The sequence below is a fragment of the Drosophila takahashii genome, chromosome 3L, assembly GCF_030179915.1.
Source record: "Drosophila takahashii strain IR98-3 E-12201 chromosome 3L, DtakHiC1v2, whole genome shotgun sequence".
In the NCBI taxonomy this organism is placed as follows: Eukaryota; Metazoa; Arthropoda; class Insecta; order Diptera; family Drosophilidae; genus Drosophila; species Drosophila takahashii.
In genome coordinates this window covers 12,822,077-12,837,566 of record NC_091680.1, presented here as the reverse complement: position 1 = coordinate 12,837,566, position 15,490 = coordinate 12,822,077, and the positions used below count along the sequence as shown (strand labels likewise).

Below are 15,490 nucleotides of genomic sequence, written 5' to 3'. Positions count from 1 at the left end.
CCCCCCATAGCCCACACCCATGGCTGTTCACCACTCGCAATCGCAGTGCAGCATCAGCTGGCGATTAACTTTTCAAATGGGAACCCTTTTTCGCGCCGCTGTCGGCGATATGCTAATGATGACCACCGACCTCCGTATATATATATATATATGCTGGGATATATATACAATCCCCAGCCGATTCCAGTACTCGTGTCTGCCATTCGGTGCCCGCTGGCTGTGATGTACACTTTTTGTGTTTCATTATTCGCCACATCCACATCCACATCCATATCCTTCTGCTCCTGCTTCTGTTCTGCTCCGCTTTGCTTTTATTATTTTCAAGTTTAATTAACTTTCGTGTTGCTTTCAGCGAGCGGGAGCAGCGTACATAAATTTTGAGTGTTGCCCGTGGCCTGATGGCTTTTGGCCGACTGGGGAGCGGAAAAACGATGGCGGATGGATGGAAATTTGATACGATTCGGTTGCCAGCACAGGCGAAAAGCGAAAAGTAACACACAGAAGTCTGCGGTCGAGCCAAAGTCAGAATCGTGGCCATTTCATTAATAAAGAAACGATCGCAAAGCACTTCATTTGACCTATCTGACTTCAAACCCTTTTAAATTAAATAAAGGAGATTTATACAACATTTTCCAATCCCTTCTTGTGAAATATTATATATTTTTTAGATATTGTTCTAACATTTCCAGAGAATAGATTTTTTTTTTAGCCAAAGGATTAAACAGGTGCTGAGTTAAGGTATTCCATTACAAACATTCGCAGAATAAGACCGAATTGCTCCGTAGTATTATAATCGATATTCTGCTCCAAATCTCCGGCTAGATGCCAAACGTCTGGGAACTTCCAGGATATCAGATGGACCACAGGAACGCTGCGTCGCAGGAAAGGCAGGTGATCATCGTCGGGATCTCTTCCCGTGCTAAACTCGGATTTAAAAATGGGTCGCTCTGTTCTCAGAATTCCCGACTTGATGAGTTTCCTCTCCAGCTGAACGAATCGATTATACCAAGTTGAAGTATTGGGAATGTGATTTTCGAAGGCCAAATCTTTGGCTCCAATTAAATCGGTCAGGACGAAGAGATCGATGTTGTTCAGGAAACCGCGTTTCGCCCAAAGTTCCGCCAAGTGCCGGGATCCATAGAGTGAGTCCTCATCCGTCCAATTCGGACCGAATGCCTCCTCGCCGTCGAAGAAGACCAGCATTAAACTGATCTTCGATCGACGGAACTGTTCCTTCAGAACTTTGGCCATATTTAGGAGTAGTGCACAAGGAACCGCTGAATCCGTGGCGGCCACAAAATCAAAGTCCTTGAAATACTTGCTGTCGTAATGGCAACCCAGCATAAGGTATCGTTGCGCCTTTGGATTTTGCCGGGCCATTATATTTTGGAAGGTTCGGGATCCCAGGATCGGCACCTTCTCCGTAAAAATATCCAGCTCCACCTTCCAGTCGAGTTTCTTCAGGTAATCCACAATGAAGTTTCTTACCGCCATATGTCCTGGGGAGTCGACCACCCTCTTAACCGCAATCCTTTGCACAGTTTTACGAAGGTCTTCTAAATCTGAAAGCCCGGCAAGGAACTGCATTTGACTGACATTTAGTGCAATGGGATCGAATCGCAACGTTCCATTTCGACCCAATATTCGATCATTTCCTTGCCAACTATGGCAGATGGTAAAAATAAATACTATGATCGCCAGAGAGATCCAGAATACGAAACTTCGCCAGCCAGTCATTTTCCATTACTGATTTACTGCTTTCTCAACTTTATGGAATAGTTTTCCGCTTTGGAATACAATTGGATTCGCATATTAGAGGTAGGTATGTTTTAAAAGAGTAACAGGTAAAATAAATAAGTAAAGTAATATTTATTATAATATGCCGGAAAAATATTTTAATAATACATTTTTTACATATCAACAATTTGTAATGTAATTATTTTTTTATTTATTTATAAGAATTTATAGCACTTATCATTAGTTTTTAGAATTCTCAAACCAAATTCACTTCTTCTGCTCTGCTCAGGCTCATAAATTTAAAACGCTTGGACTTTTAATTACTTTTAGGCTAATCAATTTTCCATGCACGAGTAAACAAAAGACTTCAGGAAGAGATCGGGGGCCTGGAGATCGTATATATGTGCGAACGATTCGATGATAGGGCTGTAATTACTCGACATTGAATGACTCAGTCGCAGTAATAATCGCAAAGACGTGAAACGGCTCAAGGCATCGGAGATCCAAGAGAATTACTTAATGCCATAAGGCAACTGCTCGACAAGTGCTTACGTAATTCCGCATGCTGATGCCGATATAATAAATCGCAACACCAACACGAGCCACATCTATCGCATTTTGACGATTTCTTGTGAGAAAGAGGAGGCAGGGGCAGGGAAATCGACTTTGGGCTGCCAGTCTGTCTGTCAATTAGACCTTAATGTATTGTACTTAAAGTTATACGCAATTACGATAGAACTTCATCTGCGGAACTGGTTTTCGAGTTCTGTCCCGGCGATAAACAAATGAACACATAAGCCGAACAGACACTCCGATACTCAGACAGCCAAACCTCACTCAAATGCCTGCCAAAAGCGAGCTAGCAGCAAAAAATCGAATTTCGGCCAAGACATTCTAGCCGAAGTTGAGATACACTCGGTAAGTGATCCAATCTTTGCCACATTCAAGAAATAATATAGGATACGTGATCCGAATTTAGCCAAAAATCCAAAGATTTAATTAATTGAATTTATTTGTATAACAAAAAACAAAAAGTAATATCATAGAATCGATTATATTATCGAAGACTGAAATGTCTAGAAGGTGCTGGTAAAATAAATGCGAATTAGTAATCAAATACATTGGCTATAAACCAAATTTCAAATCACCCGATTGAAGTGAAGTGAATTTATTGTGGACCTGTGTCTGGGTCGCTTCTAGCCCTGCGGGCTCTGTTCTTTTTTTCTGGTCCCCATCTGTTCACTCGGACTGTCTGTTGGTCTTGAGATTTATGTCTGCAAAACAATCTTCCAGTCAAGCTAACAAACAAGCATTGTTTACCAACCCCGGCCGGTTTTGATACCCTAAAGAATGGGTCTCACGGGCAGGTAACATCATTAGCAACTTTTTGATCAACTTGTCTTTCAAGCACGAACTTTCTTCATCACCATAATCACATAAGGATAGATGATCCGATTAAGGGTTACCCCTGCTTCATTAGAAATGAGTGTAAAAGGGTATAAATTATTCACCGAGTGGTTTATATTTCCCATTATTTAATTCCTTTTTTGGCATAAGTTTCATTTTTGCAAATTTCAGTTTTTCGGTGCGGCGTTTATTTATGCATTTGTCGGATTCTTGAATATATTAGCACACTTAGACGGGATGTTTTTTTTCGGATATTAGAAAGTCCGATTCCGTTTAGCAGACATATACATATTCAGAGGATTGTCCGGCGCCAAGTTTATTTATCTAATCCATTTGTTATGGCTTTAAACGAGGTATTTTAATTGCTCAGGTTATGCTCTTAACTTTTAACTTGCAGACCTGATCTTTGAATGCCGAAGGATTTCCTTAGTTTCGATTCACTCCGAGCTGAGTAAAGCAAAACGAAACTGCCGTCCGCCCCTCAATTGGATGTGAGGGTTCATCATCGCCGCCCTCAGCACTCACCTGGAATTATCTCCGCCCCACTATCGCCCAACCCAGGACCACTTAAAGGGGACTGGGTTGGGGCCTTTGCAGGGGGAGGCACATGCTGCGGATCGAATGGGGACTCAAAGATCCAAGACGGTTCGGCCAGGCTGCCTCGAGATTGAGTCAAAGATACGGTGAAGCAACACGCGTCCGTCGCTCGATGTGATTGCAAATACCCTTCATGGGGATAGTTTCTAAGAATTGTGACGTTTTGTTTCTTTTAAATATAAACAAGAGCTCCATTATATAAACAGAACTTGTTGGAAATAATACCTAAACTTTAAAGACAATCCTTTTCAGGGTTCAAACCATAACTAAGAAGATTTATTTTTTTAAATACTACAATTTCGCTTATTAAATATTTCTAGTATTCTTTGTATAAGTCAGATTGGGAAAGGCCTTGTAGAATTTTACGGTCCATCCCGATCACTTTCGGGCTAAATCTACAAATTTTTTATTTCGTTAATGTTATACAATCTATAACTTCAAAATAAATTTAGTATGTTTTAGTAAACATTTTTCGATTAAAATTGTCACAAAAAAGCCATCGCAAATCTAGTTTTTATTTAGCAATTAAATTACTATTTTTCGAAGATATCCCATTAGCCCTAACAAATATTTCAGATTGAAAATTCAAAGTTTTTAAAAAATTACGGTGTATATACTTCTAATTTAGTTAAAATCGTTTGTGATTTACTTAGTAAAAATTTCGTATTCTAACAATTTTGGGCACAATTTCGTAGTATAACATTATCATTATTCAAATTTTAGATCGTTACTATGAAAAGGTATTCTGAACTTCGTTTTCCTTTCCCTAACCTTCTGGTTTCTCGTCATTTCGGGTCGCTCGATCCCCAAACGCTGCAGGCTCCTCGCTCCGAAGTCGAAATCGGAGTTAAAGTCGGAGCATGAGGAAGAGGAAGCAGCCAGAGGCAGCAGATATATACGTAGGTATATATACATATGGTAACCGAGATTATACAGGTACGTGTGGATGTGTGGGGGTTCGAAGGTGCGGCTGCCCGATGTGGTTTTTGTTGCTTTTATAGTCGATATATAACGTTGACTTCGTTTGGTGTTTTTGTATCTCTCTTTTTTTTTGGTTTTTGATAATTTTTGTTGTATTTTTTTCGCTGCTTTTTCTTTTCAGTTGTTTGCTGTGGTTAACGTTGTTGCCTTTGTTGTTGTTGCTGTAATGGCTATAGCCTGCGTTTTGATTGCAGCCACCATTGTTGTTGTTGTTGCTTTGCCTTTTTCATGCCATTTAAGTCTTATTTATGGTTCTCGTTGATGATCGTGTTGATGGTCGTACTTTTTTCCATCCACTTTGTTATTGTTGTGTTGTTTTTCAGCGTTTCTTTTTCCTCAATTTTTTTTCTCAGTTTTTATTTTTTGGTCTTGTGTTAACCTTTTTTTTCTTGGACTGCGGTACAATGCGACTGCGAGGGAGTTTGGATTTGATATGGGTCAGGCCGGCATTATCTGTTCCCGAACATCATCCGTGGATCGTGAGACCAAGTGCGTGCTCGCATCCCCTAAGGTGTCGTCAGGTATAAGTAGTAATAAAATTGTAAGAGAAGTGACCCACTGATCCATCTCAAGATGCACGGGGCATGTGTTCTTAGGATCAGGTAAGGTAAAAATTAAAATCATTTATTAGCACCTAAATTTGAGAGCCTAAGACCCCTATATAAATGGAACAAGTTGTACGGGTAGTAATATGGTTTAAAAATATGAGGTCCAGAGTTCGTACTCATAAATATTATAATCATATTATAAATACATAAATATATAGAAAATATTAATAATAATATAAATATATACATAGAATAATATTTTATAATAATATCGCAATTTTTGTTTTAATATTACTAAGTAAAAATTTTAAGAAAAAGTGCATTGGTGATTTTTTTAACTAGCTTCCCTTTTTTTAAGGTCAACAATTTTCAGGCCATATTTGCAAAGTGCATTTGAAGTCCCCTAAGACTGGACACTTTAGTACCCTGCACTTCACTTTGATGCTTGATTTTTAACCTTCTTAGCTCACCTTTCCACCTTCCCACCTCCCTTTCTCTCTAGCTTCATCTTTTGTTGCCGTTCGGTTTTCTCTTTTCGCCAATGCAACGACTTGCATACAAATAAACTAATGTGTGTATGGATATTTTTTTTATTTTCGTTGTGTTTTACCCCAACAATATTTTGTGCTATTTTTTCTGGTATAATTTATTTTTATTTGTTGCGCTGTTAACTGCGAAATGGGTTTGCACGGTAGTCCGATTCGGAGTGGACCGGCTCAGGATGCTACACAGAGAGAAATATTATCATTTGGGCCTAATAACAAGAGAATGCGATTTTGAAAATGAAATCAAATTAAATACATTTTCGAGTATATATTAATTTATCTTTTAAGTTTTAAAATTTAGGAAAAAAATGTCTAACTGTTGTAATACTTTTTATTAAATCTTTTTAAAGGAGCAGCATAGAAAAGGTCAAATATTTTAATAAAAAAGAAAGCCTATAGATCGTAAAAAATACAGGATTAAAGGTAAACCTACCAGTATTTTAATAATTTTCAATAAAGTAAGTGTTTAAATTAAATTTTGAAAAATTTTCAAACTTTTTTCGTATGATATTGTTGCTGTTGGGTCGCTGCAAGTTGCTGCTGTTGTTGAAGGCTTTTCTTTCTCGTTTGCTCCGCAATCGCAGGAAATCAATTATAAAAAACCTTTGCTGTTCGGCTTCACTGGCCACGTTAATTCGTGAAAAATGTTTTTTCTTCATTTTTTGCCTTTTTCCAGGTCTCAGTTTAATGTGTTTCTCGTTTTGTTTTCCCTGCTGCCGCTGCTGCATTTGAAAGAGTTTTCATTGTTTCTCGGATTGGAGTTGAAAGTGTTGCTGCTGCTTGGGTCAGAGTCGGTTTTTTTTTTCGTTTCGTATTTTTTTCGGGCCATGACAAAGGATTGCGCGGCAGCGGAAAAAGTGCAATAAATTTTACTATGCTCGGTGCCGAATGTCGATTTCGTTCAATGATTTCTCCCCGTGGCAGCGACAACTGCCGCCTGTCGATCGTCGACCTTTATTTATGTGCCTTTGATAATGCGTTTTTAAATTCAGGAAGTCGCAGTTTATGCTGCCTCCTCATGAACTTCCCCTTTTTTCTCCGTTCTCGTTTTCCGCTCGATTGCTGCAGGGGTGTAGCCTCTGATTGGGTTCCAAAAATGGGGAAGGGGTCTTAAAGAACAAAACCTCGCCTCCAAATCGGTTTCGGGAAGTTCTAAGATATAACCCGGAAGAAAATCAAACGAGTAATTATAAAGATATTTATTCTTTTAAATTTAACTAACACATGAACAAAAATTTAAAAACAATTAAATTATTTGTAGAAAACACAAATATATCACATGGACGTGACGGAGCCATCAATTCATTTAAATTATCTACATCAATAATGGTATTCCAAACCGTTTTAGAGGCAACCTTAATTGGTGTCAAATGAGTCTTGTCTTTTGATAATTTTATTGACATTTAGGTTCACTGATGTCTTGTTAAGATATTTCTATAAAAAGATCTATGAATTAGTTATACAAATTTTTATTTTTGTATACACCATTTTGATGAAACTAGGGAAACCTTAAAATACATAATATCAATTTACTAAATGTAATAAATGATTAATTTAGGTTTTATTATTTCCCAATGGTGAGTAAACAGGAACCCCTTAATGATAACATCTATCAATTCTTGCGGATACATTTTTAAATGGATTCAATTTATTTCCTAAAGATTCACACGTTGGGTACTTGTAGATTCTGTTCATCCAGATGGTCGGTCGTGATCGATGGCTCGACAATATCCATCGCTGAAGTTTATCACTTCGCCGAATGTGGACATCTTACTGCCCATAACAGGAAACGGTAATGAGAACCATTCGAAAGCTCTTCAGGCTCTCCATCTCCAGCTCCAGGCAGCTCCAACTGGTCCATCTGGTAATAGCGATGTGGTCCCAAGTGCACTCAGCTGTGCTCCACTTCAAGAACCGAGATCCGAGATCCCAGAGATCGCAGAACCTAGACCGATATTGTATGTAAACAATATCAAGCGGCGAACGCGACATGAATTTATGAGATCATTTTTGAAGTTAATTATGCCAGGGCATAAATTTCCCAAACATACAGACATTCGTATATTTGTACATATACCAACCATATAGCTATTGAGTCGTGTGCTAGAGTGCAAATGCCCTCGATCTACAGATGCTGTCAAGATTGTTTCTCGTTCTTCGTTTGTTGTTGTCTGCTGGGGGTTTTATTTTCTATTTTTTTTTTTTTGCACGTTTCACCAATCATAATAGTTTTTATCTTAAAACCCATAAACATGTGCATAAAAAACACACAAAACAAAAAATAAAACCGAGCCGAGCTGGATGGAACTCGTTCCTAGACCTAGGTTAGTTCTCCACTCGAATCAGATCTCTCTGTACGGATCTCACCCCCTTCTTCTTCTTCTTCTTCTTGGCCAGAAGACCCAGTCCGTCCGGGGTCTTTGCTTCGCTTTGGTAGACCTGTTTCGTGTCATAGATTTGTTTTATGTTTATGGTGTTTGGGCCAAGTCCGGAGACTTGGGGACTTGGAGAGGAGAGACCGAGCCAAACCTCCAAGTCACCACCGACTACCGACCAAAGTGGTTCGGCCAGCCAAACAACAAAGAGTCTGTCCCAAAGTCCAGCCGTTGTTGTTGCTGTTGTTTATGAACAAGAAGTTTTGCGGCTATGGATGTGGTTTGTGGTTTAACTGCTTTTATGGTAACACAAAATAAGAAAATCAACGAAAACAACAAACAAAACCAAAAAAAAAAGAAAGGAAAATTATAATAAAACAAGAAAGTTGTCTTGGCGGAAAGCTAACCGAAATTTGTATGCTCTTGACTGCGAGAAAAGTGATCGAGGCTAACTAATCACGGTCACGGCTAGTTTATATTTATAGGCTTAAGATCATTCTTTATAAATCCCGATTTATCATTTGAGGTTCAAAAAGAAATACCTTTCTTTTAAATTCAGTATATAAATATTAGTACTGTAATTTTATTTTACAAATAATAAACAAAATATATAATTTAAGAACCTAAATATCAGCTCAATCAATTTTATTCATTGATTAAAACGCATCAAACAGTTAATTGGTTTTCTGTGTTGTTCAAATATTTGCAGAATTTTAAAATTAATCAATTATTGCAATACTAAAAGTTTTTCGATTTAACAAACTCCTTCAGGCACTCGATGCTATTCTATTTTTTTGTTTCGTCTACCAACTTTGCGTTGAATTTTGAATACTCCGCACAAAGGGCAATTCAAAACAAAGTAAAAATCGGCACCAACAAAAACAACGATTGCAGTGGCAGCAGCATCGACTTTTGTTAAAAAGTCATCAAAGACCAACAGGAACAACAACAACATCAGTTACTGCGAGTCACGATGTTTGCTGGGCTTGATTTTATACCCTAGAAAGGTATTTTAAATTAACAGAAAGGTTTGTCATATTTTTGTACAGTGCTAAATATTAAAATAAGTAATTTTTCTTTTCCTGATAATCCGTTAAAAGTTTAGTTTAAAATGTAGTTTATAACAAAGATGACATTTTCTGAATTTAACATTTACAGTTCCAGGCATTTTTACTATGATTTTTTTTAGGTATTTATATTTAAAACCTAAAATAATTTTAAACATAGCTTAAAATCATAAAAATTGGCCATTCATTTGTTTAAAATAATCCGTTTTATAGTCAAGACTTAAAAAGGTATGCTAGAGTCGATCCCTTTAGTTAGCCTTTCTATCTTGTTTTCGCTGGTTTCAAAAACCAGTTTTGGCTTAAAGTCTAAACTTTATTTACAATATTGTTTTCTTTTACGACGTCGTCGCTGTCGACCGCGATTGCTGTTGTTGTTTTTGCTGCGGTTGTTGGTTTGACCCAAGCCCCCTTTTGTAATAAAGAAACTGGTATACGAACAAGGCACAGCCACACATCCAATCCACTCCACTCTACTCCACTCCACGGAGGAGTCCCCTGGATGCTGCCTTAAAACCCAGAGCCTCACGACAATTTAGCCAATTTGATGTGCATCTCAAAAAAAAAAAGAAGAAACAAAATAAAATGGGCAGGGGGATATGGCCAAAGACGATTTCAGTTTTTAGTTTGCATAGGAAACGATTTGGGATGAAATGGTATGACCGCGCAGATTTGATTTTCCAGAGAGCCCTTTTGGGTCTCCGCTCTTTGGTGTTGATTGGTCCCGTGTGGTTTATCAATCATTAAGAGTGACCGTCGGCCGGGGCAGATCGTAAAAGTCGGGCCTAAATGCCCGAACCCGGCCTCTAAAAGGCCATCTACAAATAGCATCCCATAAACGGGCCCGAAGAACAAAGCGGCCAGAGTCTATACACAGAGAAAAAAAAAGACCAAAAATAATCATCCATCGGGTATTTTTTCATATCAATTTTGGTCCCATCTGTTTTCATATCAAAATGATATTTCCAAACATATGATTTTGTACCATATTGATATGAAAACATACCATTTTGTTATGGAAAAATTGATATGAAACAATATCAGTTCCATATTGTTCCGTTTTTTTCTCTGTGTACTTATAAGGTTTTATGAATGCCCCACTCGGATGAGTTACAGCCTCGAAATGAGCCATTTGCCCGCTCATTTGATTGCACGTTCCAGACCCCGAAAAACATCTACGAAAGTGGAGTTAAATCATCTCTTTTCCTTTGGTTTCCTCCTTGGCGGACTGAAAACCCTGTCGGTTTGGGGTGGAAATTTATTTCCTAATTGGACGGCAAGATGCTTTCTAATTTGGACAAAAGAACTATCCATGACTTTGACCTTAAGATTGAAATACACCAATTATTCTTTACTGAAGGTTTTACTACTCTGTAAGTGCTCAAAAGCAGGGATATTAAACTTCAGCTTAAAATATATTTATTCTTAAAAGATGAACTAATTTGTTTTGAGGACAATATTCATTTATCTTTGAAGTTATACAACATTTGATTAGTACATTTTACTGATTTTGATCAAATTGTAAAAACAAAGGCAAAGTTAGTTACAAATATTCGGAAATAACATAGAAGTGCAATTACCATCTTAAAGGACTTTTGCATAGTTCAGAACCCACCGAGGATCCACTTAGATGAAACCACTAGAGCATAGAGCACCACTCAACTGGGTGACCTCAACCGCAACGTGAAAAACTTGAAGATGGGCGGAAGGGAAAACAAGAATGGCAGGAAAAACAAGCGAAACCGAGGAAAACAAGGAAAATGTCAATAGCTTAGGCAACGACATAATTTGCTTTGCTTAATTTCTGCTACGTTTCGGTATTTTTATTGCAATTTCTGTTTCAGTCTCTCTCGGTTAACCGGGGGGCTAGAGAACTTCTCCCAAGAACTGGAGGCGGGACCCGCTGCCAGCAAATTCTGCAATTTGCCAATGAGTCCGGCCCCAATTCCCCAGTCCAGAGACCAAAGTCCGGAGACCGGTCCCCTCCGTCCGGATACGGCTGTGGTCGGAGTGGAGCAATGTAACATGCCAAATGTGTCCCGGAATTTAATTAAACATTTTCTGCGCTTATTCGTGTATACTGCGCTCCACCCCTCGTCCCTTCTGCCGCTTTTTCTGTGCATCACTAGTTCTCATCCCTTTGGTTTTCGGACCTACACTCGGAGAAAAAGTGCAAGTTATTGGGCATTCGAGAAAACAGTATTAATACCAAAGTTCGCTGAAATATTTTATTTTATAGATTTTCTTAAACATATTATTACATAAATTAAATAAAATAAATATTGAAGAAAAATAAAAGAAATTGTCAAAGTGGTTTTATAAACAATTATGGTGACTTTGGAAAGGAATTCCTTTTGCAGTCGATTTTTCCCCCAGTGTAAAGCCATCAACTTCGTCGTCAATGTCCTGTCCGAAATTCTTGTCCGGGGGTAGCTTTTACTATTGATTCTGAGACCCCTCTAATGGGGTGGCCGGCCAGTAAATGGCAAGGTTATTGACATATTTTAACAACTATTTGCAAAAGGCTTTAGTTTCACTTCAATTTCATTCCCCTCCGCACCACACCCCCGCACATCATGGTCCTTTCACGCATAATTGAAGCAAGTGCAGAATGTCTTCATCCTGGAGGTCCTTTCCCCGCTCTCGGATTCTCGATTCCGGAATTGGAATCGGTCTTGGACTCGGTCTCTTTCTCGGTCTCCGTCTGTTTGCTTTCATGTTTAAATGTGCTCGCGGCATCAATATTTGTATCCTCGCAAATATTTGGCATTTGTCATGTAAATAACGTTATTTCAATTACTTGATGTAAACGAAACGGACAACAGCAGCAAAAGCAAAAGAATGGGGCAGAAAAAGGGAAAAAGGACAAGAAATGTAGGTACAAGTTTTTAAAAGGGATTGCAATACTTTCGTCATTGTTTGTTTGCATTAAACAAATGACTTTGAGCGAAAATTTACTCGGGCTAAGGAGTCACAAAAAGGGAATGTAAATAGGAAAAGAAAAATGTAAATAGTTCATCATGTCCAAAATTAAAAAAATCTAAAAAAATATTTATAATAGAAAATTTATATTCTTGTTTCCATTTACATAATATTATAATACAAAATGACTTATCAGAAGTTCTGATTTTACATTTTTCATTTTATTTTTCGCTGATAGCATTTTAGGACAAATGCCTAAATGTAATAGAAATGGAAAGTGCAGCAATATTATTCTGCCAAAGCTTTAATAATTTCCATTCCAATTGCGTCAATTTACTTGGCAGCAATTCGTAATAATATTTTTGCTAGCAGCCCGTCAATGGCCCTGCCTTCCATAATTCTTGAAAAATATTCAATAATATTGTTGTCCAAACAAAAATCGCTCGCTACTCGGAAATGTGTTTGTATGCTTGCATATGAAAATAACAAACAGAAACAAGAGTTGTTTGTGCAAATCGAGAACTTGGCGAAAAAAGCACTGCAGATGTTCAGAGAAGTGAATGGAAATGTGCGGAAGGGGGAAGGGGAGAAGGGAAGTAATTCCGACCCCTCTTATAGCGATGTCCCCTGTCCCACCGCCCATGTCATGTAATCAGCGAACGCCACTGAGCTGACGTTTGCACAAACAGCTCCGACTCTCTCGCTTTCATACTTAGCCACTACACTCAGGCAAAAATATTGCAAAAATATAAACAAGAAATAAACAAGAAAAAAACCTATTGACCTATTTCTCTAAAAAAATCTTCGTTGTGAATTAATTAATTGATTAACAATTTTGTTTCTGAGCCGAAGCGAATATATTATTAAACTTACCCCAAACTAAAATATAATAAATTAATATAGGTATAATACTTAAGCTTGGTTCTTATTTTTAAAGTCTCAATAAAGGCTCAACTCAAGAAATGGAGACAGTTCTTCAATATATATTTAATTAAAAATATGTTTTAAAGTGTATTTTAACGCAAGTCTGCTGTTTCCCCTTTCACTACTCTCTTTTCAGATTGCGCATGCAAGATTGCGCTGTGCACTTCGCTCCACTCAGTGCTTTATGTACTCTCGCCAAAGTTGGACATTCGAGGGATGAATTCCCGAGACCGCGAATTTTGGACTGAGTTCCTGCTGCTCTACCGATCGCTTCCGGCCGTCTGGCAGATCCAAAGTGCCGAGTACAGCAGTCGGGCTTTGAAGAGCGCCGGATATGATCGCCTGATCCGGAAGCTGAGTGAGGTGGAGCCCCTTGCCAATCGATCTTTGGTGGTTAGAAAGATCAACTCCTTTCGAACCAACTTCAGGCGGGATATTCGCCGCAGGGATAACTGCTCTGCGGCGGGAGAGTCCTTCCAGTCCACCCTGTGGTACTTCGACCTTTTGGGTTTCCTCGAGGGTCAGGACGAAAATACTAGTATCTCCAAGACGGGTCGGAAAACTAAGAAAAATATGACTAGATCGCCTGCAACAAATAAAGATGTTAGTACTAGTACATTTTAAAAACATTAAAAAAGATATAATTTATTAATAAAAAAGTACTTATAATAACACAGAAAAATAAATATCATTTAAAATAATACAACACAATTTATTCATTCTCTTTCAGTTCCAATCGTATGCGTCAGATTCTCCTCCCAAGAAAGCATGCCAAACAATCAAAGAGGAGTCTCTGGCATCTACCAATTCAAGCCCCAGCTTTCAGCAAATCCCAGACCAAGAATCAATCACAAACTCTTCTAAAATGCTCTTAAAAGAATCGGATGCCCTAGCCCAAACTTGGAGCAATCAATTCGATGAGCTATCCCATGCTCAGAGAATCATTGCTCGAAAGTTAATCTCCGATATTTTATATTATGGATATATGGAACAATTGAAATCCAGTCATGTAGACCAGATGCACCAGTTAGTAAAACTGCAAAGGAACCACACGGATTCAGGCTTTAAAGAAAGCTGAAAGTCTAAAGGAACTGAAAAGATTCAATAATGACAAATGGAAAATCTATTTAATCTTTTTTTATATCCTAATAAAATAAATGATTTTTAAAGTGTAACCAATAATTTCTGAAATTTAGTATGTAAAATTGATTTTATTAAACTGATGGCGCAAACAATCAGCTCATGAGAAGCACACTTTAATTTGGGTATTGCAATGCTAATGATTTAATTTAATTTATTTTACTTTGTGCTCCGACCAACACACCGTAATTCTTCGATTTTTTTTTTCGCAAGATACTTTCAGCCAGTTGTCTCGGGTAATCGTTTGGAAAACAAAATACACAGCCTTCGAGGGCATACCAAGAAAATTATTTTAATCCAAATCCATTTTCCATTGGACTGCCTTGTCAGGGAAATTAGCAAATAAATGTGCTCGAAATTAAAACAAATTAACAACATTTATTTGCGACTGTAAAACTTGGACATTTTGTGTGGGTTCGGGAATTGAAAAACTTTTCACCCCAAACCAAACCAAACGAAATGAAACCCAACCAAACCAAACGAAACGAAATGAAAGTAAACCAAATCGAAGGCACGAGTGCCCAAAGCAAATGACACTTTTTCCCCCACAGTTCCGCACTTAGAGCAATTGCTGCCGGGATGATGGGCGTAAAAGTGGTGAGCGCGGGGGGTGTGGCACAAAAAATGCAAATTTATTGGCATTTAATTTAAAAGAGAAACAGAAACAAACAAAAAAACGGCGAAATGGAGAGACAAAAATTGCCCGCATTCGCTGGCCCACAGCACAAAGACCCGGAACCCAAAAGGCCCCGGAACATCAGAACATTGGAACATCGGGACTCTGCGGAACCAGAACCCAGACCCTCATAATGTGCACAGAACTTTGCAACAACAACACCGGACCGCAACAACAAATGCGGCATATAAACGAGCGCATAATGAGCTCAGTAGAACTTCCCGCCATGGATGGATGGATGGATGGGAGTAGAGTGAAATCGCATTTAATGCCCCAAAAACTACACTGAAATCCAGAAGTTGGGATTTTAGTAAGGGTATTTATACCCGTTACTCGTAGAGTAAAAGGGTATACTAGATTCGTGCAAAAGTATGTAACAGCTAGAAGGAAGCGTTTCCGACCCCATAAAGTATATATATTCTTGATCAGGGTCACTAGCCGAGTCGATCTAGCCATGTCCGTCTGTCCGTCTGTCCGTCTGTCTGTCTGTCCTTCTGTCTGTCTGTCTGTCTGTCTGTCTGTCTGTCCGTCTGTCCGTCTGTCCGTCTGTATGAACGCTGAGATCTCAGAAACT

The 15,490-nt window shown here is 38.3% G+C and overlaps 2 protein-coding genes and 2 long non-coding RNA genes across 5 annotated transcripts; 2 read left to right on the top strand and 2 right to left on the bottom strand.

Annotated features, from left to right (window-relative positions):
• Positions 1-640: 640 nt before the first annotated feature.
• On the bottom strand, positions 641-1,752 carry LOC108063387 (glutaminyl-peptide cyclotransferase). Its single transcript, XM_017150453.3, has one exon. The coding sequence runs from the start codon at positions 1,735-1,737 to the stop codon at positions 718-720; it is 1,020 nt and encodes a 339-aa protein (XP_017005942.2). The 5' UTR covers positions 1,738-1,752; the 3' UTR covers positions 641-717.
• Positions 1,753-1,972: 220 nt separating this feature from the next.
• Positions 1,973-3,949, top strand: LOC138913000 (uncharacterized). Its single transcript, XR_011418564.1, has 2 exons — positions 1,973-2,655; positions 3,542-3,949. It is a non-coding gene; the product is annotated as an uncharacterized lncRNA (long non-coding RNA).
• A 37-nt stretch (positions 3,950-3,986) lies between these two features.
• Positions 3,987-6,582, bottom strand: LOC138913001 (uncharacterized). The gene is made up of 2 exons (XR_011418565.1): positions 5,741-6,582; positions 3,987-5,313 (listed from the first exon to the last, which is right to left on the bottom strand). It is a non-coding gene; the product is annotated as an uncharacterized lncRNA (long non-coding RNA).
• On the top strand, positions 6,524-14,275 carry LOC138912999 (uncharacterized). 2 transcript variants are annotated; one of them, XM_070215138.1, is made up of 3 exons: positions 6,524-6,599; positions 13,237-13,703; positions 13,831-14,275. In XM_070215138.1, the coding sequence occupies exons 2-3, from the start codon at positions 13,317-13,319 to the stop codon at positions 14,176-14,178; spliced, it is 735 nt and encodes a 244-aa protein (XP_070071239.1). In that variant the 5' UTR covers positions 6,524-6,599; positions 13,237-13,316; the 3' UTR covers positions 14,179-14,275. The 2 variants fall into 2 exon arrangements, with proteins under 2 accessions (XP_070071239.1, XP_070071238.1); XM_070215137.1 differs by lacking the exon at positions 6,524-6,599 and adding an exon at positions 6,630-6,998.
• The last annotated feature ends 1,215 nt before the right edge of the window (positions 14,276-15,490 follow it).